Genomic DNA, 26,482 nt, shown 5'->3' on the forward strand with positions numbered 1-26,482 from the left:
AGGCAGATATTCCATTTATGGTATTTTTGTAACACAAATCCACCTCGCTTCAGTATTAGTTTTAGAGGGTTGTGAAGATCTACAGTGACTCTTTTCATCTTTTGCACAAACTGCTCCTTGCAGTTGATCTATGGAGTACTTGCCTCAGAACGAAATCTGTCCAGCAGTATTCCTGTTATTAGATCATCACAGGAAGTTCAAAAAATAATACCTATACTACCTAAATTCATAGATGGCAACTCTTAATAGGGATGCAGAAAATAAAAGATGCATATTAGCTAGTTTCTCCCTTATTTTTGCCAACTGTAGCTTTAATACCTTTATATTTTTGTATGTATTGACCCACTGGGCACCCCCAAAAATAGTATACTTTTGATAAGCAATTCAAAGTGTTCACTGTAGGCCTGTACTTAAATAAAATGGATTTTTAAGACGTGTTTAGATGCTTCTTTTCTACTTAACTTAAAACAACTTCACTTTAGAACTTAAAATTTGGCTTGTATGCAGCTCTTACTGAGAAATACCTATACGTAATTTGCTATATTTGAAGACATTGCTAAACAGAATCAGATGCAGTGAACGTCACATAATCTGGATTCACGCAGACTGCATGCACTCTTCCAGATGCACACTGAAATAGGCACAGTTGTGTTATTTCAAAGATCCAACCATCAAAAAAGCTTTTCCCCCTTATACTCCTAACTTCTGTCAGACATACTGAAATGCAGAAAGCCACAATAATCATTACTATGAAGTTCCCACCACTGCAGGTTTGCTTAAATCAAATTCCATCATTTTATCAAGATCTAAAGATTCCCTCACTAAGCAGATCCCAGTCTAAACTCACATACTTTCCTTCAAAATAATAGTTCACTATTTTTATTCAGTACAGTGGAACCCCAATTATCCAATCTTATCCAGATCAGATAACCAAAAATCCAGGTAAACCAGATAATGGCCACCAGGTGCTGACAGCCAGAGCCCCAGCCACCCGGGGGCTGACCGTGGTTGAGTTAATAAGGAGAGCCAGAAAATGGAGTACTCCTGGGGAAATTCTGTGCCACTGCACACACGCAGAATTAATGTCCCCTGCAGATTTCTTTGCTTCCCTGCAGAAAAATTATTTCTGACAGGGAAGTAAATGGAAGCCACAAGAGAGGTCATGCGCCCCTCCCTGGCAGCATAGGCATGTCGTTCAGGCACCCGGAGCAGCTTGCGGAGACGGAAATCACCACTGGGTGTGTATGTACAGGGCTTGGCAGGCATGCATGAAGGGGAGGGTTAGGGGGGCTGGGCGTGTCAGTGAACGAGACTCTGTCCCTCTCGCTCGCTATTGCGGCACGCCCGGCATGGGAGGCAGGGCTTTGGGGATATTTCTGAGGAGGTAAGCATGAGGCAGGCACTGTCAGAGCAAAATATAGCAGCCTGCCTGCTTAGTGAATTGTTCCCATTGTTCTTAGTGAATTCCCCCAGGAATACAAAACAGGTGTAAAAGATTTAAAGGTCCTTAACATTGCCTGAGTGGTGTAAAGGAGCTTTTATTGTAAACGACAATATAGCCTTATAAATGCTTTAGTCAATATAAATGTTCTAAATTTTTGAACTGAAAAACGTTCTTATCAAAATGTGCTCCATGAACTGTTTACTACTGACCTTTTTGGCAATGGTGAGTAGCCAATATAAATTTTGATTCTAAAGCCCTCACTTGCACTTCAGTTGCCTATGACGTAATTCTGAGCATATGGCTGCATATTGACTAATAACTAGGAACAAAACTAGCTACATTACAATTAGACAAAGGCAATTTGGAGATTTCCTCCTGTGCTCTCCACTCCTATTCTCCATCCATCGTATTGTAGTTTAAAAAAATTACCAAAATAATTGAAACTGGCGTGATTATATTGCATTATTTTGACAAATAAAATATGCAGAATTTTAAAATGTGTGCAGAATTTTTAATTTTTTGGTGCAGAATTTTCCCAGGAGTAAATGGAGACTCAGTGAAGCAGGGGTCTACTGTATTTAAAAATGTTTAGATGTCAGTGGTAGACATCACGTTATGCGTTTTATTATTGTTCTCACAGCAAAAACATTTAGCTATTACTGTAGAATAAAATGTCACAAAAGGAAGACATGAGCAGATTACCTAAATATGGCAATAGTGGTTGTTTCCTTCTGAAGATGAGAAGTTATACTTTTTTTAAACTATGTCAAGACTGCTCAAAGCCCTGAATGGGCATTTTTTAATTTTTTTTTAAAAATACAAAATAAAATTATATTCCATAAATACAAACCCCAGATGTATGTCCTAAAAGGCTCCCCATATAAACTAATATTAGTGTTTGGATATATAGAAATATATTTCATTAATTTAGTCTTTCATAATATGGCTTATAGAACAAGACAGTGAGGCAAATATTACCATTAAATACATTTTTCTTGTCAATGCAGTGAATCTTCTGAAGATCATTTCTAGCAAAAGCATGAGGATCTGCAACTCCAACTACCTAAAAAAAGAAGAACATTGTTATGTTCTGCAAACAGCTGTGGCAGTGTCAATACCAGAAAAATGTCAACAAAAGAATTCAGAGAACAGCAACAAAGTGATTAGGCAGATGAAGACATTGACTAAGGTGAAAATATTCCAGGAACTAAGTACAACCTGGTTTAACAGCTATATGGGAAGAGGATAATCATTTACAAGTAAAATAGGGTTTACACATAAAGGAGGAAGAGGAATTATTTAGGACAGCATAATTAAGATTACATACAAAAAGCCAAGTTCGTGGTTATAAAGTTAAACACCCAAAAGTTAGTAAATGCCAGATTTACAGTCACCCATGAAACCTTAATTTGGCTCCCCTATGCATCTATCTTGTGCAATGGTTACTCCTGGGGGAATTCTGTGCCAAAAATTTAAAAATTCTGCACACAATATTTGAAAATTCTGCAAAAGTCTGCATATCTTATTTGTGAAAATAACACAATATAATCATGCCAGTTTCAATTATTTTGGTAATTTATTTCAAAATATCTGTCAGCAAGTATGTCTGTAACAATACAGACCCCCCCCCCCCAAAAAAAAAAGATTCTGGTAATTTTTTCTTTTAACAAATAGATTCCTTTCTAGACATATTAATACAGAACTTTGTGTAATTCATTTAAATTACAATACAGAACTGTATTTCCTGCACCTGTCAGAAGCAGTGAAAAGGCTTGGGGGAGTCAGAGGGGGAGGAGGAGCAGAGGGAGAGGGAAGGAGCCTAGGAGTGAACCTGGCGGGTGTTGGGTGTGATGGGTTTTTGGGGGGATGGGGGCTGGGATTGTTGGGGAGTTGGGAAGCCTCCCCCATGCAGATCCTGGCTGACCTCAAGCCTCTCCCATTCAGTCAGCCACGTCTGCCCTTGTCCCTGCACCCCCATCGGTCTCAGCAGCCCTCCCCACCCCGTCCCCAGGCTCAACGCTGTCAGCCCACTAGCTCCTGAGCCCATTCCCCAGTCTGTCCCCCCCCCCAGCTATTCCGAACCCCAGTCTGTGACCCCCCCGCAGTCCTGTGTTCCCCACTCTGCCCTAACCTGGTTCCGCAGGCAGGGTGCTGTGATCAACTTCTACTCCTGAAGGAATTCTGCACCACTGAGCATAGAATTTTGTATTTTCCTGCATAAAATACATTTTGCCTAAGAAGTGCTGCAGTCCTGCCTTTTGCCCACCAGAAGCTGCTCTGGCACCAGACCAGCCGGCATGAATGCAGCCGGCTGTTCGGCTCCACAACGGCTTCTGGTGGGCAAAAGGCAAAACTGCAGCACTTCTGAGGTAAAATGTACTTTATGCAGGAAAATACACAATTATGTGAGACAGAGGAATTCTGCATGTCCGCTGATGCGCAGAATTCCCTCAGGAGTAAGTGATGGAGACAGGTATCCTACGATAATAGTGTGCTATCATCGTAGTTAAAGATCAGAATGCGTACACACAAGGGGGACAAATGAAGGTTGCCGAGGCAGCCATAGGCCTGGGATTTTTTTTAACATCTGAGCGCATAACTTGGCAACCTAAAGAGTTCCCTCCTTCCCTGTATGTAAATACATAAGGTATTTTTAAAAGGTAAAAACAAATTCTGTTATGTACAACTGCATAATCATCAATAGGATTTGAACCCTGAACCTTAGCCAGACCTGTAGCACAAGCTTTGCCTAGGTTAGCTGGCAGCAAGAGAAGACTGCTAGCTTCAGGGTTATGGGCCACTGGGGACATGTGCTGAACTCGGAGGGGTGTGGTCAGAGGAACCCACCCTAGGCCCACTCTTTCCCCACTTCCAGCCACTACAGCTGCTCCCAGCAACTCCCGGGCATTCCCAGGGAAGTATGTGCGAGGGCTTCTGTTGTGATGGTGTGGGCCAGGCTCGTCAGAGTTCTCATTGACTGGTAAGTATTAAAACATGTTGATTTACAACTAACTATCACCTTTGCATTAAGTCTGGTATTTCTTTTTGCTAACCAGGAGGATACATCATAACAATTAATTTAAGCAATTATATAATTTAACTTACATTTATTCAGATTCATAATTTGTACTTTTTTTACTATGTCAGAAAATGGTGAATGATGCATTTCTTATTTACTAGGTGATTAGTTGTTGTAGCCATGTTAGCCCCAGGATAGTAGAGAGGCAAGGTGGGGTATAACTCTGTAAGTGTCTACACTAAAATGTTACTCCCACCGAAGTACCTCACCCACTACACCAGGAGTGGGCAAACTTTTTGGCCCGAGGGCCACATCAGAGTTGCAAAACGGTATGGAGGGCTGGGTAGGGAAGGCTGTGCCTCCCCAAACAGCCTGGCACCTGCCCACTATCCGACCCCTCCCACTTCCCGCCCCCTGAGAACCCCCAACCCATCCAACCCCCTCTGCTCCTTGTCCCCTAACCGCCCCCTCCCAGGACCCCCTGCCCCTAACCACCCCCCAGGACCCCACCCCTTATCCAACCCCCCTGCTCCCAGTCCCCCGACCCTTATCCACACCCCCGCCCCCTGACAGACCCCCAACCCATCCAACCCCCCCCCACTCCTTGTCCCCTGACTGCCCCCTCCCAGGACCCCAGTCCCTAACTGCCTCCCCAGGACCCCAGTCCCTATCCAACCCACCCTGCTCCCTGTCCCCCACCCAGGGACCCCACCCCCTATCCAACCCCCCCACTCCCTGTCTCCTGACTGCTCCCCCCGAACCTCCGCCCCATCCAACCGCCCCCTGTCCTCTGACTGCCCCCCAGGACCTCCTGCCCCTTATCCAACCCCCTTCCCCCCTCCCGCCCCCTTACCAGGCCGCTCAGAGCGGCAGGACAGGCTTATTGGAAAGCCTGGGAGATGGGGGGGGGCAAGCCGTGCTGCCCGCACGGTGGCATAACTACAGGGGAGGGGGGACTGTGGGGGAGGGGCTGGGGGCTAGCCTCCCCGGCCGGGAGCTCAGGGGCTCAGCAGGACGGTCCCGCGGGCCGGATGTGGCCTGCAGGCTGTAGTTTGCCCACCTCTGCACTACACCAACTTAATAATTCCACCTCCCTGAGAGGCATGGTGCTTAGGTTGACGTAGTCAAGTTGATGCAGTGTCAGTATAGACTCTGCATTACTTAGTCAACTTTACTGGCCTCCAGGAGGTGTCCCACAGTGCCCTACCACGACCGCTCTGGTCACCGTTTTGAACCACACTGTCCTCTGGCCAGATACAGACGAGCCTGCCCTTCCTCTTTTAAAGGCCTGTGAATTTTTGACATTCCCTTTCCTGTTTGCTCAGTCTGGAGAGCTCAGGCTGCCCAGCTGATCATGCTGGTTCCACACTGCAGATGTACTCGTGCCTGGAGTACACAGGAAGTGGTGGAGCTCCTGGGTCTGTGGGGAGAAGAGGCTCTGCAGGCACACCTCTGATCCAGCCATAGAAATGTTGATATCGATGAGCAGATTGCTCAGGGCATGGGCAAGAAGGGCTGGTGATGCTCTGTACCTCGAAGGAACACCCAGCACCCCCATGTTCATCCTTGTAAAATGATTGTGTGGTATGCAATGCAAAGTTTGTCATGTCGGGTGTCTTCGGAAGGCTCATGATGCACTGAGCATTGTAGTTATAGTGATGTTTTAGTAACTGTTACAGTAATGTTATAGGCTTTAATTTTATGTATATCATTATGAGGCTGAAAATGTATCTGCATGGCTTAAAATAAGCCCAGGCAAAAACTCTCCAAGAGCAGAGAGGCAGTTCACACCTCATCAGGGCAGGGATGGGACAAACCCAGCCCAGCCTCATAGGAACAACGGACACTGGCCTAGGCAGCAACAAAAGAATCTGTTGGACCAGGGGTGGCCAAGCTGTGGCTCAAGAGCCACACGCGGCTCTTAAGAAATTAACGTGCAGCTCCTTGTATAGGTACCGACTCTGGGGCTGGAGCTACAGGCACCAACTTTCCAATGTGCCGGGGGGGGGGGGGGAGCTCACTGCTCAACCCGTGACTCTGCCACAGGCCCTGCCCCCACTCCACTCCACCCCTTCCCGCCCCCTCCCCTGAGCCTGCCATGCTCTCGCTCTTCCCCCAGATCCTCCTGCATGCCACGAAACAGCTACATCTACAGACACCACACCAAACGACTGAAGCGCTGATCAAAGGGGAGAGCCTGCCTGAAGAGCAACCAGCCAGCCTGTCATGAGAAACATCTACGTTTGCAAGGGCACTGAAAGGGTTGAGATCAGCTTAGAATGCGTTCTGTTTTTATTTCATTTGACCAAATCCGACTTGATATGCTTTGACTTATAATCGCTTAAAATCTATCATTATAGTTAATAAATCTGTTTGCTTATTCTACCTGAAGCAGTGCGTTTGGTTTGAAGCATGTCAGAAACTCCCCTTGGGATATCAAGCCTGGTACATATCTTTCTTTCTTAAATTAACACACTCAAATTAAATTAACAAACTCAAACAAACTTAAATTAACAAACTCAAACAAATTAACAAACAAATTTCTTAAATTAACAAACTCATATAAGCTTACAGGGTCTAGTGGGCATAACTGGACACTGCAAGACGGAGGTTCCTGGGGTTGTGCCTGGGACCGGAGGTATTGGCTAGTGTCATTTGGTTGCACAATCCAAGGAGTGGCTGACATGCCAGATGCTGTGCGTGCACAGCCCAGGAGTGGGGGTTCTCACAGCAGAGCAGGGTAAGACTGGCTCCCAGGGTCAAGGATTGGAGTGACCTAGCGGATCACTGGTCCAGACAACACAGGGAACATCACAGGGCTACATGAGGGACCCGCAGCAGTGCCACGTGAAAGTCAAGGAGCTGCAGCAGGCATCTCAGAATGCAAGGGAGGCTAACAGTCACTCTGGTGCAGAGCTGCAAACATGGTGCCGTTACAACGAGCTGCATGTCATCCTCTGCAGCAACCCTCCCCCCACCCCCCCACAAGGATCCCGTGGATACTTTGGAGGAGTCAGAATCATATGAAGCAAGTCTAAGGGGAAAAACAATTGAAGACAATTGGCAATTTTTCAAAGAGACATTAGTAAGGGCACAAGAGCAAACTATGCCATGGCATAGGAAAGACAGGAAGTCTGGCAAGAGACCATCCTGGCTTAACCAGGAGATCTTCAATGATCTACAAATCAAAGAAGAGTCCTACAAAAAATGGAAACTAGGTCAAATTACAAAGGAAGAATATAAACAAATAACAAAAGTATGTAGGGACAAAATTAGAAAGGCCACGGCACAAAACAAGATCAAACTAGCTAGAGACATAACGGGTAACAAGAAAACATTCTACAAATACATTAGAAGCAAGAGGAAGACCCAGAACAGGGTAGGACCATTTCTCAATGAGGGGGGGAAATAATAACAGAAAATGTGGAACTGGCAGACGTGCTTAATGACTTCTTTGTTCTGGTTTTCACCAAGAAGGCTGGTGGTGATTGGACGTCTAACATACGGAATGTTATGCCAGTGAAAATGAGGTAGGATCAGAAGAGGCTAAAATAGGGAAAGAACAAGTTAACAATTACTTGGACAAATTAGGTGTCTTCAAGTCACCAGGGCCTGATGAAATGCATCCTAGAATACTCAAGAAGCTGACTGAGGAGATATCTCAAGCCATTAGCGATTATCTTTGAAAAGTCATGGAAGACAGGAGAGATTCCGGAAGACTGGAAAAGGGCAAATCTAGTGTCCAGCTATAAAAAGGGAAATAAGGACAACCCAAGGAATTACAGACCAGTCAGCTTAACTTCTGTACCCAGAAAGATAATGGAGCAAGTAATTAAGCAATCAGTTTGCAAACATCTAGAAGATAATAAGGTGATAAGTAACAGTTAGCATGGATTTGTCAAAAACAATTGTGTCAAACCAAACTGATACCTTTCTTTGACAGGGTAACAACCCTTGTGGATGGGGGGAAGCGATAGATGTGGTATATCTTGTCTCTAGTAAAGCTTTTGATACTGTCTTGCATGACCTTCTCATAAACAAACTAGGGAAATGCAACCTAGATGGAGCTACTATACGGTGGGTGTAAACTGGTTGGAAAACCATTCCCAAAGAGTAGTTATCAGTGGTTCAGAGTCATGCTGCAAGGGCATGAGTGGGGTCCCGCAGGGATCAGTTCTGGGTCCAGTTCTGTTCAATATCTTCATCAATGATTTAGATAATGGTGTACAGAGTACACTTATAAACTTTGCAGATGATACCAAGCTGGGAGGGGTTGCAAGTGCTTTGGAGGATAGGATGAAAATTCAAAATGATCTGGACAAACTGGAGAAACGGTCTGAAGTAAATACGATGAAATTCAATAAGGATAAATGCAAAGTACTCCATTTCAGAGGGAACAATCAGTTGCACACATACAAAATGGGAAATGACTGCCTAGGAAGGAGTACTGCAGAAAGGGATCTGGGGCTCACAGCGGACCACAAGCTAAATATGAGTCAACAATGTGACACTGTTACAAAAAAAGCAAACATCTTTCTGGCATGTAATAGCAGGAGTGTTGTGAGCAAGACACGAGAAGTAATTCTTCTGCTCTACTCCATGCTGATTAGGCCTCAACTGGAGTATTGTGTCCATTTCTAGGCACCACATTTCAGGAAGGATATGGACAAATTGGAGAGAGCCCAGAGAAGTGGAACAAAAATGATTAAAAGTCTAGAAAACATGACCTATGAGGGAAGATTGAAAAAATTGGGTTTATTTATTCTGGAAAAGACAAGACTGAGAGGGGACATGGTAACAGTCTTCAAGTATGTAAAAGCTTGTTACAAGGAGGAGGAAGAAAATTTGTTTTTCTTAACCTCTGATGATAGGACAAGAAACAATGGGCTTAAATTGCAGCAAGGGAGGTTAGGTTGGACATTAGGAAACGCTTCCTAACTGTCAGGGTGGTTAAGCACTGGAATAAATTGTCTAGGGAGATTGTTGAATCTCCATCATTGGAGATTTTTAAGAGCAGGTGTCAAGGTTCCTTCCCCACTCTGAACTCTAGTGTACAGATGTGGGGACCTGCATGAAAACCTCCTAAGCTTACTTTTACCAGCTTAGGTTAAAACTTCCCCAAGGTACAAACTATTTTACCTTTTGCCCTTGGACTTTCGCTGCCACCACCAAACGTCTAACCGGTTTTATTTTATTAGGAAAGAGCCCATTTTGAAATGTCTTTCCCCCCAAAATCCTCTCCAAAACCTTGCACCCCCCTTCCTGGGGAAGGTTTGATAAAAATCCTCACCAATTTGCATAGGTGACCACAGACCCAAACCCTTGGATCTTAAGAACAATGAAAAAAGCATTCAGTTTCTTAAAAAAAGAATTTTAATCAAAGAAAAAGTAAAAAGAATCACCTCTGTAAAATCAGGATGGTAAATACCTTACATGAGGTATGAGGGGATGAGGGGAAAGCAGTGGACCTATTGTTCCTTGACTTTAGCAAAGCTTTTGACACGTCTCCCACAGTATTCTTGCCAGCAAGCTAAAGAAGTATGGGCTGGATGAATGGATTATAAGGTGGATAGAAAGTTGGCTAGATTGTCGGGCTCAACGGGTAGTGATCAATGGCTCCATGTCTAGTTGGCAGCAGGTATCAAGTAGAGTGGCCCAAGGGTCAGTCCTGGGGCCGGTTTTGTTCAATATCTTCATAAATGATCTGGAGGATGGTGTGGATTGCACTCTCAGCAAGTTTGCAGATGACACTAAACTGGGAGGAGAGGTAGATATGTAGGAGGGTAGGGATAGGATACAGAGGGACCTAGACAAATTAGAGGATTGGGCCAAAAGAAATCTGATGAGGTTCAACAAGGACAAGTGCAGAGTCCTGCACTTAGGACGGAAGAATCCCATGCACCTCTACAGACTAGGGACCGAATGGCTCGGCAGCAGTTCTGCAGAAAAGGACCTAGAGGTTACAGTGGACGAGAAGCTGGATATGAGTCAACAGTGTGCCCTTGCTGCCAAGAAGGCCAATGGCATTTTGGGATGTATAAGTAGGGGCATTGCCAGCAGATCGAGGGACGTGATCGTTCCCCTCTATTCGACATTGGTGAGGCCTCATCTGGAGTACTGTGTCCAGTTTTGGGCCCCACACTACAAGCACGATGTGGAAAAATTGGAAAACGTCCAGAGGAGGGCAACAAAAATGATTAGGGGACTGGAACACATGACTTTTGTGGAGAGGCTGAGGGAACTGGGGATGTTTAGCCTGCGGAAGAGAAGAATGAGGGGGGATTTGATAGCTGCTTTCAACTACCTGAAAGGGGGTTCCAAAGAGGATGGCTCTAGACTGTTCTCAGTGGGAGCTGATGACAGAACAAGGAGTAATGGTCTCAAGTTGCAGTGTGGGAGGTTTAGGTTGGATATTAGGAAAAACTCTCTCACTAGGAGGGTGGTGAAACACCAGAATGCGTTACCTAGGGAGGTGGTGGAATCTCCTTCCTTAGATATTTTTAAAGTCAGGCTTGACAAAGCCCTGGCTGGGATGATTTAGTTGGGGATTGGTCCTGCTTTGAGCAGATGTTGGATTAGATGACCTCCTGAGGTCCCTTCCAACCCTAATATTCTATGATTCTATGATTCTACAGGGTAATTAGATTCAAAACATAGAGAATCCCTCTAGGCAAAACCTTAAGTTACAAAAAGACACAAAAACAGGACTATACATTCCATTCAGCACAGCCCATTTTCTCAGCCATTTAAAGAAATCAGAATCTAACGCATACCTAGCTAGATTACTTACTAAGTTCTAAGACTCCATTCCTGTTCTGTCCCCAGCAAAAGCATCACACAGACAGACCCAGACCCTTTGTTTCTCTCCCCCTCCAGCTTTGAAAGTATCTTGTCTCCTCATTGGTCATTTTGGTCAGGTGCCAGCGAGGTTATCCTAGCTTCTTAACCCTTTACAGGTGAAAGGGCTTTTCCTCTGGCCAGGAGGGATTTTAAAGGTGTTTACCCTTCCCTTTATATTTATGACAGCAGGTTAGACAAACATCTGTCAGGAATGGTCTAGATAATACTTAGTCCTGCCACGAGTGCAGGGAACTAGATGACCTCTTAAGGTCCCTTCCAGTTCTATGATTCGATGGGCCACCGGAGTGAACCCTGAGAACGAGGTGTTGGAGGAGGAAGTAGGAGGAGGAGAATGGAATACAGGCAACCGGGGGATCCAGTGTCGCAGTGAGCCAGGACCTCTTTTTGACTCCAGAGCATTTGAGCCAGTCCATACAGTCCAGCACAAGTAAGCCTGAGGCAGGGAAAGGAACAGCTGGTAAGTGTGCCATTTGCTTTGATATTGCAGGGACACATCTGTTCATTTACTCTTTTTTAATCGTGTTAAAAGAGGTAGTGAAATAACCAGTAGAGGTAGAGTCTTGATCTGCTTCTCATTTCCCTGTATAGCTAGGCACAAGGTGTGATGCTGTATGGGATCTGGGGGACACTTTAGGATATTATTCATACCAATATTATAAAATTGCAATGAGTTATGCCAGATATGCCATGTAAAATATCTGCAAAAATGTTATAATTTGCCAGATATGAGAATCTCATTTATGTGTTTGTATCACCTTTGTATTTTGGGTTACAGATACGTATGTATGTCTGTATTACAAAACTTGTGCTATGCTTCTGGGTGATACCCCCAGGCAGTTTGGCAGCAGCACTGCCTAGCCTGCTTGATAGCCCATTAAGGACCATCAGTTTATACAACTGACCCATTGAGAGAAGGCAGATACCCTTATGACTCAGCAAGGCATGCAGGGACCTGCTGATGGACAGAACTCTAAGGCTTTCAAGCCATGTGCTAGGCAGCTTGTGTTTAAAACAAAGGAAGCACAGGCCGCATGGCAAAAGACTATAAAAGGCAGCTGCATCTTCTCCATTTTGTCTTTGTTCCTGCTTCTTACCTCTGGAGTAACTCTTCTATAAACTGAAGCTCTGAACAAAGAACTGAATGACCCATCCAAGCTGTGGATGTGTTCCAGAGGGACTTTCAAGCCAGCAAACTCACCAGTACTGCTAGGAACCTCATACATGTACTTTGAAGGCTTTGTATGCATGTGACTATTTTACCATTTAACAACTCTCTTCTTGTTCTTTTTTCTTTATTATAAACCTTTAGTTTTAGACACTAAAGGATTGGTTGGCAGCGTGGTATTTTGAGTAAGCTCCAAACCTATACTGACCTGGTAACATGGCTGACCCTTTGGGGTCAGAAGAACATTTTGTATATGTGTACAGAGTTTAAAATAACTTCTCGCTGTACTGGACCTAGGTGCTGACTCGGAGCCAGAAAACTGGAATGCAATAAAGGGGTGTCAAGGTTCCTTCCCCACTCTGAACTCTAGGATACAGATGTGGGGACCTGCATGAAAACCCCCTAAGCTTATTTTTACCAGCTTAGGTTAAAACTTCCCCAAGGTACAAACTATTTTACCTTTTGCCCTTGTACTTTATTGCTGCCACCACCAAGCGTCTAACAAATATATAACAGGGAAAGAGCCTGCTGGGAAACGTCTTTCCCCCCAAAATCCTCCCCAAACCCTACACCCCCTTTCTTGGGGAAGGCTTCATAAAAATCCTCACCAATTTGCATAAGTGAACACAGACCCAAAACCCTTTGATCTTAAGAACAATGAAAAAGCAATCAGGTTCTTAAAAGAAGAATTTTAATAGAAGTAAAAAGAATCACCCCTGTAAAATCAGGATGGTAAATACCTTACAGGGTAATTAGATTCAACACATAGAGAATCCCTCTAGGCAAAACCTTAAGTTACAAAAAGACACAAAAACAGGAATATACATTCCATTCAGCACAGCTTATTTTCTCAGCCATTTAAAGAAATCAGAATCTAACACATACCTAGCTAGATTACTTACTAAGGTCTAAGACTCCATTCCTTTTCTGTTCCCGGCAAAAGCATCACACAGAGAAAACCCTTGTTTCTCCCCCCCTCCAGCTTTGAAAGTATCTTGTCTCTTCATTGGTCATTTTGGTCAGGTGCCAGCGAGGTTATCCTAAGTTCTTAACCCTTTACAGGTGAAAGGCTTTTTCCTCTGGCCAGGAGGGATTTTAAAGGTGTTTACCCTTCCCCTTATATTTATGACAAGGGTGCTGTGTGGTTTCTTTTTTGCTTCTTGATAACCAGTGTGAGGGATCGGAAGCACAGTTTGTGTGACTGGTTGGGAAGTTTAACTTCAGTGTTACCCACCACTCTTGGGAGTATCTGCTCTCCCTTTTGCAGCCCTAACCTTAGCATTTCCAGTAAGGGCTACCCCAGGCCACAGAGAGATCCCTGTGGAACAGTTTGTATGTGCACTGGGATGTCCCGTGAATCCTCCATAGAGATCTCGAGGAAACTTTCCCAGAGGTAGTCTGCAATCCTCTGCCAAAGGTTCCTGGGGAGAGCGGCCTTATTTCTTCCGCAGTGGTAGGACACTTTCCCAAGCCACTCAGCAATTACTTCAGCAGGGATCACTGCAGCACACAGACTAGCAGCATATGGACCTGGTCTGCAGCCACACGGTGCAGGAGCTGTTCCGTTTCAGCTTCCGTGCCCTTAAGAGTGAGATATCAGATAAAGTCACCACTGCCTGTGGAAAACGGTGCCAGTATTCAATGCAATTGCCCTATCCACATATACTCATGCCCGTGATTTCCCCCCTTATTGTGCCATCTTGCCCCCTACCCTCTGGGCCGTACTCACCGTGGCTGGGACTGCCGCTGTGCTCTATGAATCCTAAGCAGAAGAGAATGTAGTGCTTGTAAATCTTGTGGCTTAAGGGGAATGAATACACTCACAACAGTACTTCTGTATATTGTAGCTAGGGCTGTCAATTAATCACAGTTAACTCACGCAATTAACTCAAAAAAATTAATCGCAATTAATCGCATTTATAGCAATAGAATACCAATTGACATTTATTTTTGGATGTTTTTCTACTTTTCAAAACTGATTTCAATTACAACACTGGATAGAAAGTGCAGAGTGCTCACTTTATACTATTATTTTTATTACAAATATTTGCACTGTAAAAATGATAAACAAAAGAATTGTATTTTTCAATTCACCGCAGACAAGTACTGAACTGCAATCTCTTTGTCATGAAAGTGTAACTTAAAAATGCAGATTTTTCTGGTTACATAACTGCACTCAAAAACAAAACAGTGTAAAACTTTAGAGCCTACAAGTGCATTCAGTCCTACTTCTTATTCTGCCAATCGCTAAGATAAACAAGTTTGTTTACACTGACAAGAGATACTGCTGCCTGTTTATTTACAATGTCACCTGAAAGCGAGAGCAGGTGTTCGCATGGCACGTTTGTAGCCGGCATTGCAAGGTATTTACATGCCAGATATGCTAAACATTCGTATGCCCCTTCCATGCTTCGGCCACCATTGCAGAGGACGTGCTTCCATGCTCATGATGCTCATTAAAAAAATGCATCAATTAATTTGTGACTGTACTCCTTGGGGGGAGAATTGTAGGTCTCCTGTTCTGTTTTACCTGCATTCTGCCATATGTTTCATGTTATGGCAGTCTCGGATGATGACCCAGCACATGTGCGTTTTAAGAACTCTTTCACAGCAGATTTCTAAAAATAGCTACAGCACTCAACCCAAGGTTTAAGAATCTGAAGTGCTGTCCAAAGTCTGAGAGGGACAAGGTGTGGAGCATGCTTTTAGAAGTCTTAAAAGACCAACACTCTGATGTGGAAACTTCAGAACCCAAACCACCAAAAAATAAAATCAACGTCCTGCTGGAGGCACCTGACTCAGATGACGAAAATGAACACGTGTCAGTCTGCACTGCTTTGGATCGTTATCAAGCAGAACCCATCATCAGCACGGAAGCATGTCCTCTGGAATGGTGGTTGAAGCATGAAGGGACATATGAATCTTTAGCGCATCTGGCATGTAAATAACTTGCAACACTAGCTACAGCAGTGCCAGGCGAACTCCTGCTCTCACTTTCAGGTGACATTGTAAACAAGAAGCGGCAGCATTATCTCCTGCAAATTGTAACTAACCTTGCTTGTCTGAGTGATTGGCTGACCAAGAAGTTGGACTGAGAAGACTTGTAGGCTCTAAAGTTTTACATTGTTTTATTTTTTAATACAGTTTTTTTAATATAATTCTACATTTGGAAGTTCAACTTTCATGATAAAGAGATTGCACTACAGTACTTGTATGAGGTGAATTGAAAAATACAATTTTTTTGTTTTTACAGTGCAAATATTTGTAATAAAAATATAAAGTGAGCACTGTACACATTGCATTCTGTGTTGTAATTCAAATCAGCATATTTGAAAAAGTAGTAAACATCCAAAAATATTTAAAATAAATGATATTCTATTGTAGTTTAGTGCGATTAATCGTGATTAATTTTTTTAATCACTTGACAGCCCTAATTGTAGCTTTTACAGCTGGAAACATGGCTTTAAGGGTCTCTCCATGCACACCCACAGAAAAGCTCAGCCAGATAAGGAGAAGGAAGACGACATGGGATGACGTTCTAAGCGATCCTGAAAGCCTCTGATGCTGTGGATACCAAGCAGAGGGCTTGGAGGATCATGCTCACAGACAGAATGGACAGGGATAGTGCATACTAGAGAAAAGTGCAGGAAATGGAGAGTGACATGCAGCAGGAGATGACAGTGTTTCTCAAGCAGCAAACAGACATCCTGGAGACTCTCATTGACCTTCAAGCTCAACAGATCCACGCTCGCCTCCCTTTGTGGCCAACAGAGAACTGCATTCTGGGACCTCCCTACATCCACACTGTGACGTTATTGACATAATCTGGGACCGAACAGATCATTGTTGCAACCAAGGTCCTGTAGGGGCACCAAATCTTGTATAAAGGGGGTCAAATAAGGTGTCTAAGACAAGGTTATGGTTTGCTGGTTATGATTATGCTGTCTGTGTGTATCATTTTTGTAGTTGAAGTTATGAATATTGGCTCTATACTGTCTGTATTTCAAACTTATGCTATGCTTCTAGGTGACGCCCCAAGCAAGTTAGTGTCAGCTCTGCCTAGCCTGCTTCATGGCCCATTAAGGACCAGCAGCTATACAACTGACTCATAGAGACACGGCAGATATGCCTTGTGACTTAGCAAAGACTTGTCCATGTGACTCCAAACTCCATTTTGCTGTAATTTTCCACAGTAAGAACAAAGAGGAGTTCTTACACCTGGAAAAGACTATAAAAGGCTGATGCCTCATCTCCATCTTGTCTTCAACCCTGCTTCATACCTCTGGAGGGACTTTGCTACACTGAAGCTTTGAACCAAGGACCGAAAGACCCATCCCAGCTTGTGGATGTCCTCCAGAGACTTGACTTGAACCTGCAATTTACTCCATCACTGCTGCAAGCCTGAACCAAGGCCTTTGCCATTAATGTATGTAATTGATTCCATTTAACCAATTCTAGCTCTTATCTATATCATTTTCCTTTTATAAAAAACCTTCAGCAGAGGATTGAAGATTACCTCTAGGAAACTTTCCTAGAGATCTCTATGGAGGATTCATGGGACATCACATTGTGCATAAACAAACGTTTCCGCAGGGCCCCCTCTGCCCAGCTGTACAGGGGAGTGAGAAGCAGATAGCACCTGTTTCCGTGCTGGTTATTTCACTACCGCTTGTAGCCCAGCTGAAAAAGCAGTACATGAGCAGATGTATCCCTGCAGTATTGAGGAAGAGTGCTTACTAGAGCTTCCCTCCCCTGCATCCGGCTTGCCAGGGTTGGACTGCTAGGACTGGCTAGACTGCTCAGGACTCAAAAGGAGATCCTGGCTCTCCATGCCACTGGATCTCCCTATTGCCTGTCCCCCATTCTCCTCCGCCTCCACTTCCTCGTCCAACACGTCATCCTCTGTGTTTACTCCGGTGACCAGCAACTCCAGCCCTGAAGTACCCACAGGGCTCTTGGGGATGGAGGTAGGCTCGCTGCCAAGGACGGCATACAGCTCCCTGTAGAAGCAGTATGTTTGTAGCTCCGCACCAGAGCGTCTATTTGCCTGCCTCGCCTTCTGGTATGCCTGCCTCAGCTCCTTGATTTGTACACTGCACTGCAGCGTGTCCCTGCCATAGCCCTTCTCCACCATGCCCCAAGCAATCTTGCCGTAGATATCAAAGTTCTGCGGCTGGAGCAGAGCTGTGATTGCACAGCCTCCTCTCCTCACAGACCCAGGAGATCCACCGCCTCCCGCGTACTCCAGGCAGGAGCACATTCGCTGCATGGAGCCAGCAGTCAGCTGGGCAGTTGCTAGGTGAGCTCTCCATGCCCAGCAAACAGGAAGAATAATTTCAAAACTTCCTGGAGCTTTAAAGAGGATGGGACATTCTACCTGGCTGCAGGGCAGCGGAGTTGAAAATGGTGACCAGAGCGGTCACAGTGAGCATTGCAGGACATCTCCTGGAGCCACTTAAGGCAACATAAGCAACATCTAGACAGATACTGCCTCACTCTAACTAGGTTGCAGAAAGCTCTGCCTCTCATCCAGGTCGGCATAGCGGGCAAGTTAAAGCAGCAGGAAGAGCATTGCAGTGGGTACGCTTCCATAGTTCGGTCACTATAAGCTGCCTTATGTTAACTTAACTTTGTAGTGTAGACAGGCCCTAATTATTTTACTTGTGATTTTTATCAAGCTGAAATTCAAATTCAATTAAAACATACAAAAAACCTCAGCAATTTAGTTTTATTTAACTAATACAAAAAGTCTCTTATGTATCTGGCACATTTAAGAAGAATGTTTATCAAAACATGCTTTGCATTTAAGACTACATGATTAATTAAACAAAGTATCATCTGTAGTTAACGAATTGAACTGATTGTGATGACCAGAAACATCCTTTAAGATTTTAGAACTATTAGATGTCCTCTCAAAACTAGTTTTTACTCCTAGATTGGAAGAGGAAACAAGCTTTTCTGCTTTTTCAACTCCCACTGGCCTCTTTGAATGACTTATAGTCACCAACTGAAAATATTCTCTCCACACTTGCAGAAAAGACAACTGCTGTTAAAAGCTGGTGTAGCACTTCAGCTAATTCTAGTCCAAGTGTTTAGCCAGTGACTTGCACCAGTTCAGTGATCTGACTTTCTTTAAAATTTAACAAACACATATTGCTTAATTTTTTTAAGTTTACAATACATTATTATAGTAAGTTAAAGGTTTACCCTCGTTCATCACAATTTCCAATTTAATTTTAAATATTCAAATTTAAAAATCTAATTTAAATACACCCCCCCCCTTTTTTTTTTTTAAATAAATCAGGAATTTTTATCCACCCTGGACAAACGAAAGGCACATCTCTAGCCTAGGGTTTTGCCCATGCCAAATTCCAAAGACCTGTTGTTCACAATGGAGGGCTTAGTGTTTCCTCAAAAAGAGGCCACAAAAATCTTTCATAATGAGTAAGTTTAGGAAGCCTAAATCAAGGGGTCACTATTAGCAACAATAAAATAAAAAACAACACAGCATTTTACATATTCAAAACACTGCAAACACTTAAACCTAGGAGTCAGGAAAGGAAACTTAGCAAAGAAAATTTTAGGCTGAATTTCAGGAAAAACTTCCTGACAATCATATTTAATAGGTTGTAGAAGTATCTCCCCATTGAAGCCACATCATTTGGGGTATTTAAAACTTGACTGAATAAAACACCACACCATTTACTGTTGGAAACTCTCTTTAAATTGCAACAAAAATAATGAAAATAAAAACCAAGCTAGCAAACAAAACCAACCAAACATCAAATCAGATAATTAAGTCTGATGTTGAACCATCAAGTGGAGCAAATTCAAAAGGTGGAAACCCTCTACCAAGGACATCCTCCCATAGGCTCCAGAGAACAACTGTATCCCAAATGATTTCCATTGCTGTGATGGAGTATAGGACAAGAAGTCTCTCAGACAACTTGATCCCAGATCATTCAAGGTTTAAAAACAACCTGACCAACTTGATTTGGACCTGGAAGCACGTCAAAGACGTTGTGGCACAGAGGTGCCTGGGGCAGCCCTCATTGGAAATGCCAAGGTCAGGGAAAGCTGCAAAGGGAAAGCAAATACCCACCAGTCTTGGGAGTAACACTGTAGTTAAACTCCCCAGTCATAAACTGTGCTTCTTGTAGCTGGATGCGCGCCCCCACCCCCACTTGCTCTTTCAGGTGCAGTCTGCACAGTTTGCTGTTATGCCGTTACAAAGTCACGAGCAGCAGAAAGTCCCCAATGATGTTAGATGCTTGCTTTAAGCTGCATAGCTCTATATAGTCAATTGTATTCATGCTTCTGAATATGTAATCGATTAATATAAGGAATGAGTGAGATAGTGTGAGTGAGTAACAGCCAATGGCAAAACAAAGAGGCAAATATCGCCTTTTATGGAACCAGGGTATTATCTTGAGGAAGGTATAAATCTCGAGACGCGCAGCCAGGTCAGGGGTACCAACAAGGAAATGTAACAGCATGCTAAATTCAGGACCAGACCAGAAGCAGTAGAGCCCTCCCGCGGATCCAAGGGGACTTTGGGGACTCTTGTTGCCTCACGGCCGATCTCCAAGCAGCTGTCGCCTAGCCAGCTTCAGCCACCTGCGAAATTGAAATCAATCTACACCTGTGCCTGCAGCCTGCCAGCATGAATGTGAAGTATGTGTGAGTATAGCCATATAACACAAGTTTCGCTCAACGCCAATAAATAAACCTTGGTGCTGTTCTAGTTCGACCTTTGTCTAGCCTCATTCCTTGGCTGGTCCCAAGGCCAGGTAACACTTCTGATCCTCACACTGGTTATCCAGAAGCAAAAAGAGAAACCAAACAGCCCCCTTAATGCATTCCAGTTCTCTGGCTCCCAATCAGCACCTAGGTGCAGTAAGGTGAGGAGTTATTTAAAAAACTCTTCTCACTATACAAAATGTTCTTCTGAATCCCAAAGTGTCAGCCACATTGCCAGGTCAATATTAGGTTGGATCTTACCCAAAATACCAAGCTGCCAGCCAGTCCGTTAGCATCTAAAACTAAAGGTTTATTATACAGACAAAAGCAAGAACAAGAAGAGAGAGCGGTTAAATGGTAAAGCAGTTACATACATACAAAGACTTCAAAGTCCATATATCAAGTTCTTCACAGTATTGGTGAGTTTGCTGGCTTGAAAGTCCCTCTGGAACACATCTACAGCTTGGATGGGTCATTCAGTTCTTTGTTCAGAGCTTCAGTTTGTAGAAGAGTTACTCCAGAGGCAAGAAGCAGGATTGAAGACAAAATGGAGATGATCCAGTTGCCTTTTATATTCTTTTGCCATGAAGCTTGTGCTTCCTTTGTTCCAAACACAAGCATCACAGCACATGGCAAAGCCTTAGAGTTCTTTGTCCATAGGCATACCCCCTACGTGGCTTGCTGACTTATCAGGTGTAGTCCCTGGTCTTTCAATGGGTTCACTGTACAGCTGATGACCCCTGATGGGCCACTGAACAGGCTAGGCAGTGCTGATGCCAATCTGTCTGGGGTGTCACCCAGAAACAGAGCATAAGTTTTGAAACACATACATACCCCACATATCTATAACTTACAATACAAAGGTGATAGAAACATATAAACAAGATTAACATGGCAAATGGTAACATTTTCGCAGATAACTCACATGGCATATCTGGTCAGATTCCTTGCAACTTTATAATATTGGTATCAACAATATAATAATGCGTCTCCCATATTCCATACAGCGTCACAGACATGTGCAACTATCACCAAGTCCACATGAGGGGAGCAATCACAACCATCTGGTCAGGCATAGTGATCAAAAGCACTAAGAATTCAGTAACAGCAATGGGCCAAATAGGCCTGCCAGAGACCTGCAAAGCATATTGGCAAGAGGTAGGCAAAACCCACTCAATTAGCATGGACATTGACCAGACTCTCTCCTCTAGTTACTATCACCATCATCATAGTGATGATATTTCAGCCCAAAATGTTACACTATTTCCCCAGGTGGCTTCACATACACATTGAACAGGAGGGGCATCAAGAATGCTCTGTGCAGGAGCCCTTGGGAAGGAGCAGCAGTTGCCCAACACTATCCTCTGTATCTTGTACAGAGGGAGGAAGGAACCACTAAAGGGTCATTTTGTCTATCCCTACAAGAATCTACAGGAGGGTAAAAGCCTCAGTAGTGAATGGCATCAAAAGGCAAAAATAATTAGTAGAATCAGCTTGGCATCTTACTAGAGATCAACTGTCAATACAATACTGTCACTTCCATTTCCAGATGTAAAGCCAGATTGATAGGGACCCTGGAAATTGAATGAGCTTAGTGCAGCTGTAAACAAAACCAAACCCACCACCACCTTCTCAATCTTCCATTTAAAAAAAATTCAAGACTGATATAGTTGGTGAATTTCTAGAGCAAATCAAACAGCTATTTGTAAGACCTTAGACAGCCTGTTGCCCTCAACAAGAAAATCATTAACAGTTTCTTGTAATAATGGGTCTGAAATCTTGTTACTGACTTTAACCAAACCATGGAAGACATTCTTCTAGTACACAAAGAGTTGTCATTGCTGTCTGAGTGTATGTCTACGTTGCAATTAAACACCCATAGCTGGCCCATGTCATCTGACTCACGCTCAGGGCTCAGGCTGCAGGGCTTTGAACATCTACACCGCAGTTAACATCTCAGACTGGAGTCCGGGCTCTGAGACCCCGCAAGGTGCGGAGGCAAAAGCCATAGTCACAAACTCTTGCTGATCCTCCTGAGGCTTACATTTGCACTGGTTATTCCACTGGAGCAAACCAAGTCATCACAGGACTAACAGGATCCTCCAGCTTATTTTAGTAATACACAAAAGGCCAAGCATCTTATCCATTACCAGAATACAGGTGGCAATTGTCTTATTAGCAACTGACTGTACGTTAAAAAGCATGTGTCGAAGGTTAGGGTCTCTGCATGCCATTGCCCCCTCCCAAACAAGTGATTAGCAAGATCAGTGGGAAATTCTAAGTAAGATTAGCAAGCGCCACACCTTGAAAATAGCCACAGTCCTGGCAGGAAGAGCGAACAACTGCAGGCATCTTGCTGCACAGGAGAATCCTGTGCCGTGGTCACTCCACCGCCACTCACTGCTGTCAGCACTGATCAGAAGTGGACAGCAGAGCAAAAACTAAGTGCAGGAAATCTCATTCTCATAGTACCATGATAAAGGGGGGCAGTTTGGCATTTGTATAACAAAGTCTGGTTTACTGACACAGTTAAACTGAAGAGGGTACGATGGCAGAGTAGGCTCCTGATGTGTCTAACAAGGAGCTGGGATTAGACCTCTGCTCCTCAATGTCCTTGATTATCACAACTTCTATTGCTACTTTAAAGGGATATGAGGATAATTACACCACTGCTAGCTGTTGGAAAGGGTGCTCTCAGATCCACCGGCCAAAACCCGCATGTCCTATATCACGGACTAAGGCGGTGCTGTGGGCACGGCCCAGACTTTGGCCTTTAAGTCTTAAATTTACTGTTGACTTAGTCAAGAGCTTCTTTAGACTGTGCTCAATGTAATTTAATAGTTGGAGAATATGATGTTAAGCATTTTTCTAGTAGTGTAATTGAACACCAGCTCTGTGTCCCTTGTTCTTTTTCTCCTTCACCAATTGCTCACTTGCAGTCGGACCTATAACTGCTGCAGGTAAGTACAAATGCCCAAAGGGGACTCGTTTTTTTAGCAAGTGTGATCTAAATCAAACCACCTCTCTCATGTAGGATAGTGAAAGAGGAGGGAAGAGAGTCCAACTTCAAAAGAGAGTTTTGTCAGATTGCTTGTAAATGCTCCAGCTTAACCTTCTCTAAAAACAGGCTACGGTTCCCCAGCAGTGCATGCACAGGGGCTCTACCTGCAATTCTGAACTTTAAACTTAAGGAAAAAACAACAAAGTGCTCACACTCAATACAGCACTTTCAGAAGCTAAATAGAGTAGTTGAAAACCATCACTTTTCTAACACAATGCATTGCGAATGCTCTGTTTGAAATTTAAAATTCCTGCTGTTATGAGTTATGAACCAATAAAACAGTAAGATATCAGGAAAAGATCTGTTTTCTCATTAACAACTTTCAAACACTTAAAGTAATTTACCTCACGTTTTATATGGTGATTGCTGCAATTCAAGAACTCTGCTCAAATTAACAACCATAAAACACATGACCCCTCGAAAAATGTTGACAGCATATGACATCTTTACCTTCATTCGATTGGGAAAGTGCACAGCAAAATAAGAGTAGTGTTTTCCCCGGCATCCAGCTCCAATGATCAGAACAGTTACACAAGGAGGCATCTCTGCTCAGTCATCTACCTGGAAGTAGAAATAAGACAATGTTTTAGAATCACCTAGGCTAAAAATCCCACCAATATTAGGTGTATTTATTTTTATTATGATTAAGTAAGGCTGATGTCAGTACTATCAGATATAAACCTATAGAGCATGAATTCTCAGAAATGCCCTCCCCACCGCCCCACAGATGCTTCCTTTTCCCTCCCTCTCTCACCGCACATTTTGTTTCCTTCTTCCTCAGGCAAGCTGAAGTTTAAGGTCACAAAGTTATACACTAAAAAGTTAGGAAGTACCAGAATTGAAGTTATGCATGGAACCTACATTCCATTGCTTCGTATGCATGCATTAGGATATCTCTAATGTTATCATCAATGCCTAGCTGATTTAGAAACTTACGTCTCTCATTTTGACAGTCAATAGGATTTGACAGGTTTCAGAGTAACAGCCGTGTTAGTCTGTATTCGCAGAAAGAAAAGGAGTACTTGTGGCACCTTAGAGACTAACCAATTTATTTGAGCATAAGCTTTCGTGAGCTACAGCTCACTTCATCAGATGCATACTGTGGAAAGTGTAGAAGATCTTATTATATACACACAAAGCAAGAAAAAATACCTCCCCCCACCACACATTCCTGCTGGGATTTGACAATGAGACTTAAGTACCTAAATTAGCTAGAAATTGCAATGCTGAGCACACCCACTCCTAAATACCATGACATTTCTGAGCCTAAATGCCTCAACCAAGTCACATTGGAAGTCTGTGTGAGAGCAGAGAACAGAACCCGGATCTCCTACGCCCGAGGCCAACACCTACCCGTGAGGGGGAGGGGGAACGGGGGAGGGGGGGGTGGTCAGAGACCCGCCCCCCGGGCCGGCAGCCCCGTGACGGGGGATGGGGGGGTGGTGGTCAGAGACCCGCCCCCCGGGCCGGCAGCCCCATGACGGGGGGGGGGGGGCGGTGGTCAAAGACCCGCCCCCCGGGCCGGCAGCCCCGTGACGGGGGATGGGGGGGTGGGGGTCAGAGACCCGCCCCCCGGGCCGGCAGCCCCGTGACGGGGGGGGTCAAAGACCCGCCCCCCGGGCCGGCAGCCCCATGACGGGGGGGGGGGGCGGTGGTCAGAGACCCGCCCCCCGGGCCGGCAGCCCCGTGACGGGGAATGGGGGGGTGGGGGTCAGAGACCCGCCCCCCGGGCCGGCAGCCCCGTGACGGGGGGGGGGTCAAAGACCCGCCCCCCGGGCCGGCAGCCCCATGACGGGGGGGGGGCGGTGGTCAAAGACCCGCCCCCCGGGCCGGCAGCCCCGTGACGGGGGATGGGGGGGTGGGGGTCAGAGACCCGCCCCCCGGGCCGGCAGCCCCGTGACGGGGGGGGGTCAAAGACCCGCCCCCCGGGCCGGCAGCCCCATGACGGGGGGGGGGGCGGTGGTCAGAGACCCGCCCCCCGGGCCGGCAGCCCCGTGACGGGGAATGGGGGGGTGGGGGTCAGAGACCCGCCCCCCGGGCCGGCAGCCCCGTGACGGGGGGGGGTCAAAGACCCGCCCCCCGGGCCGGCAGCCCCGTGACTCACCCACTGACGGCAGCGAGCGCAGCCGGAGGCACCGGCCGAGAGGAAGCCCCGGCGCCCGAGAGACCGGCCGGCAGCTCGCGCAGCGCCGGCAGCCAATCAGGGCGGCCGCCACAGCATGCACGGGAGCCCATTGGTTGCCGATGAGTTAGCGTGGCGGGCGGCCCGCCGGAGGGGGCGTGGCCGCCGGCTGGGCGGGGCTGCGGCTGTCCAATGGCCGTCAGGAGCCGGAAGCCGTATTGACTGTTGTCGTGACCCGCCGCCCGCGGCCCTGTCGCCTCTCGGGGCCGCGCTGCAGTGCCCGGCTCGGGGCATTACGGGCGGCCAAGGCCCGGCCGGTGCCTGCTGGGCCGAGGGGGGCGGGGCGGGGCTGCGGCGGGGGCAGGGCTGTGTTGGGGGGAGGGGGGGCTGTGGTGGGGGAGGGGCGGTGCTGTGGCGGGGGCAGGGCTGTGTTGGGGGGAGGGGGGGGCTGTGGTGGGGGTGGAGCCGAGGGGGCGGGGCTGTGGTGGGGGAGGGGCGGTGTTGGGGGGAGGGGGGGCTGTGGTGGGGGTGGAGCCGAGGGGGCGGGGCTGTGGTGGGGGAGGGGCGGTGCTGTGGCGGGGGCAGGGGGGGCTGTGGTGGGGGAGGGGCGGTGCTGTGGCGGGGGCAGGGCTGTGTTGGGGGTGGAGCCGAGGGGGCGGGGCTGTGGTGGGGGAGGGGGGGCTGTGGTGGGGGAGGGGCGGTGCTGTGGCGGGGGCAGGGCTGTGTTGGGGGGAGGGGGGGCTGTGTTGGGGGGAGGGGGGGCTGTGGTGGGGGTGGAGCCGAGGGGGCGGGGCTGTGGTGGGGGAGGGGCGGGGCTGTGGCGGGGGCGGAGCCGAGGGGGAGGGGCTGTGGCGGGGGGGGCGGGGGAATTATGCTGCGGGCCGTCAGTGCCGCGTACGGGGGGATACGAAACTCTAGCGCTTTGCACAAGACAGGGCTCTGTAGTGCTCTTTGAGACGCGCTACCCACGCCTTGCGCAAGACTTTGTTTCTGTGCCTGCTGGGAAAGAGAATGGGCGTGTGTCCCTCAGAGATGTGTCCGGTCACTTGGACCATTAGCAGACACTGCAC

At 46.0% G+C, this 26,482-nt stretch overlaps 1 protein-coding gene across 6 annotated transcripts in view; it reads right to left on the reverse strand.

Annotated features, from left to right (window-relative positions):
- Window positions 1-25,492, reverse strand: part of LOC141996231 (2,7-anhydro-N-acetylneuraminate hydratase-like) — a 69,649-nt gene extending 44,157 nt beyond the window's left edge. For 3 of the 6 annotated variants that reach the window (XM_074968181.1, XM_074968182.1, XM_074968176.1), the window contains exons 1-3: window positions 25,395-25,492; window positions 23,741-23,851; window positions 2,423-2,507 (exon numbers count right to left, since the gene is read on the reverse strand). In XM_074968181.1, the coding sequence (XP_074824282.1) occupies window positions 2,423-2,507; window positions 23,741-23,833 (178 nt within the window). In that variant the 5' untranslated portion in view covers window positions 23,834-23,851; window positions 25,395-25,492. Of the gene's footprint in view, window positions 1-2,422; window positions 2,508-23,740; window positions 23,852-24,226; window positions 24,286-24,492; window positions 24,589-25,394 lie in introns of those variants that run through there. The other 3 variants (XM_074968179.1, XM_074968178.1, XM_074968180.1) reach the window with 3 other exon arrangements.
- Between the last annotated feature and the right edge of the window lie 990 nt (window positions 25,493-26,482).

The sequence above is a fragment of the Natator depressus genome, chromosome 11 (genome assembly GCF_965152275.1).
Source record: "Natator depressus isolate rNatDep1 chromosome 11, rNatDep2.hap1, whole genome shotgun sequence".
NCBI lineage: Eukaryota > Metazoa > Chordata > Testudines > Cheloniidae > Natator > Natator depressus.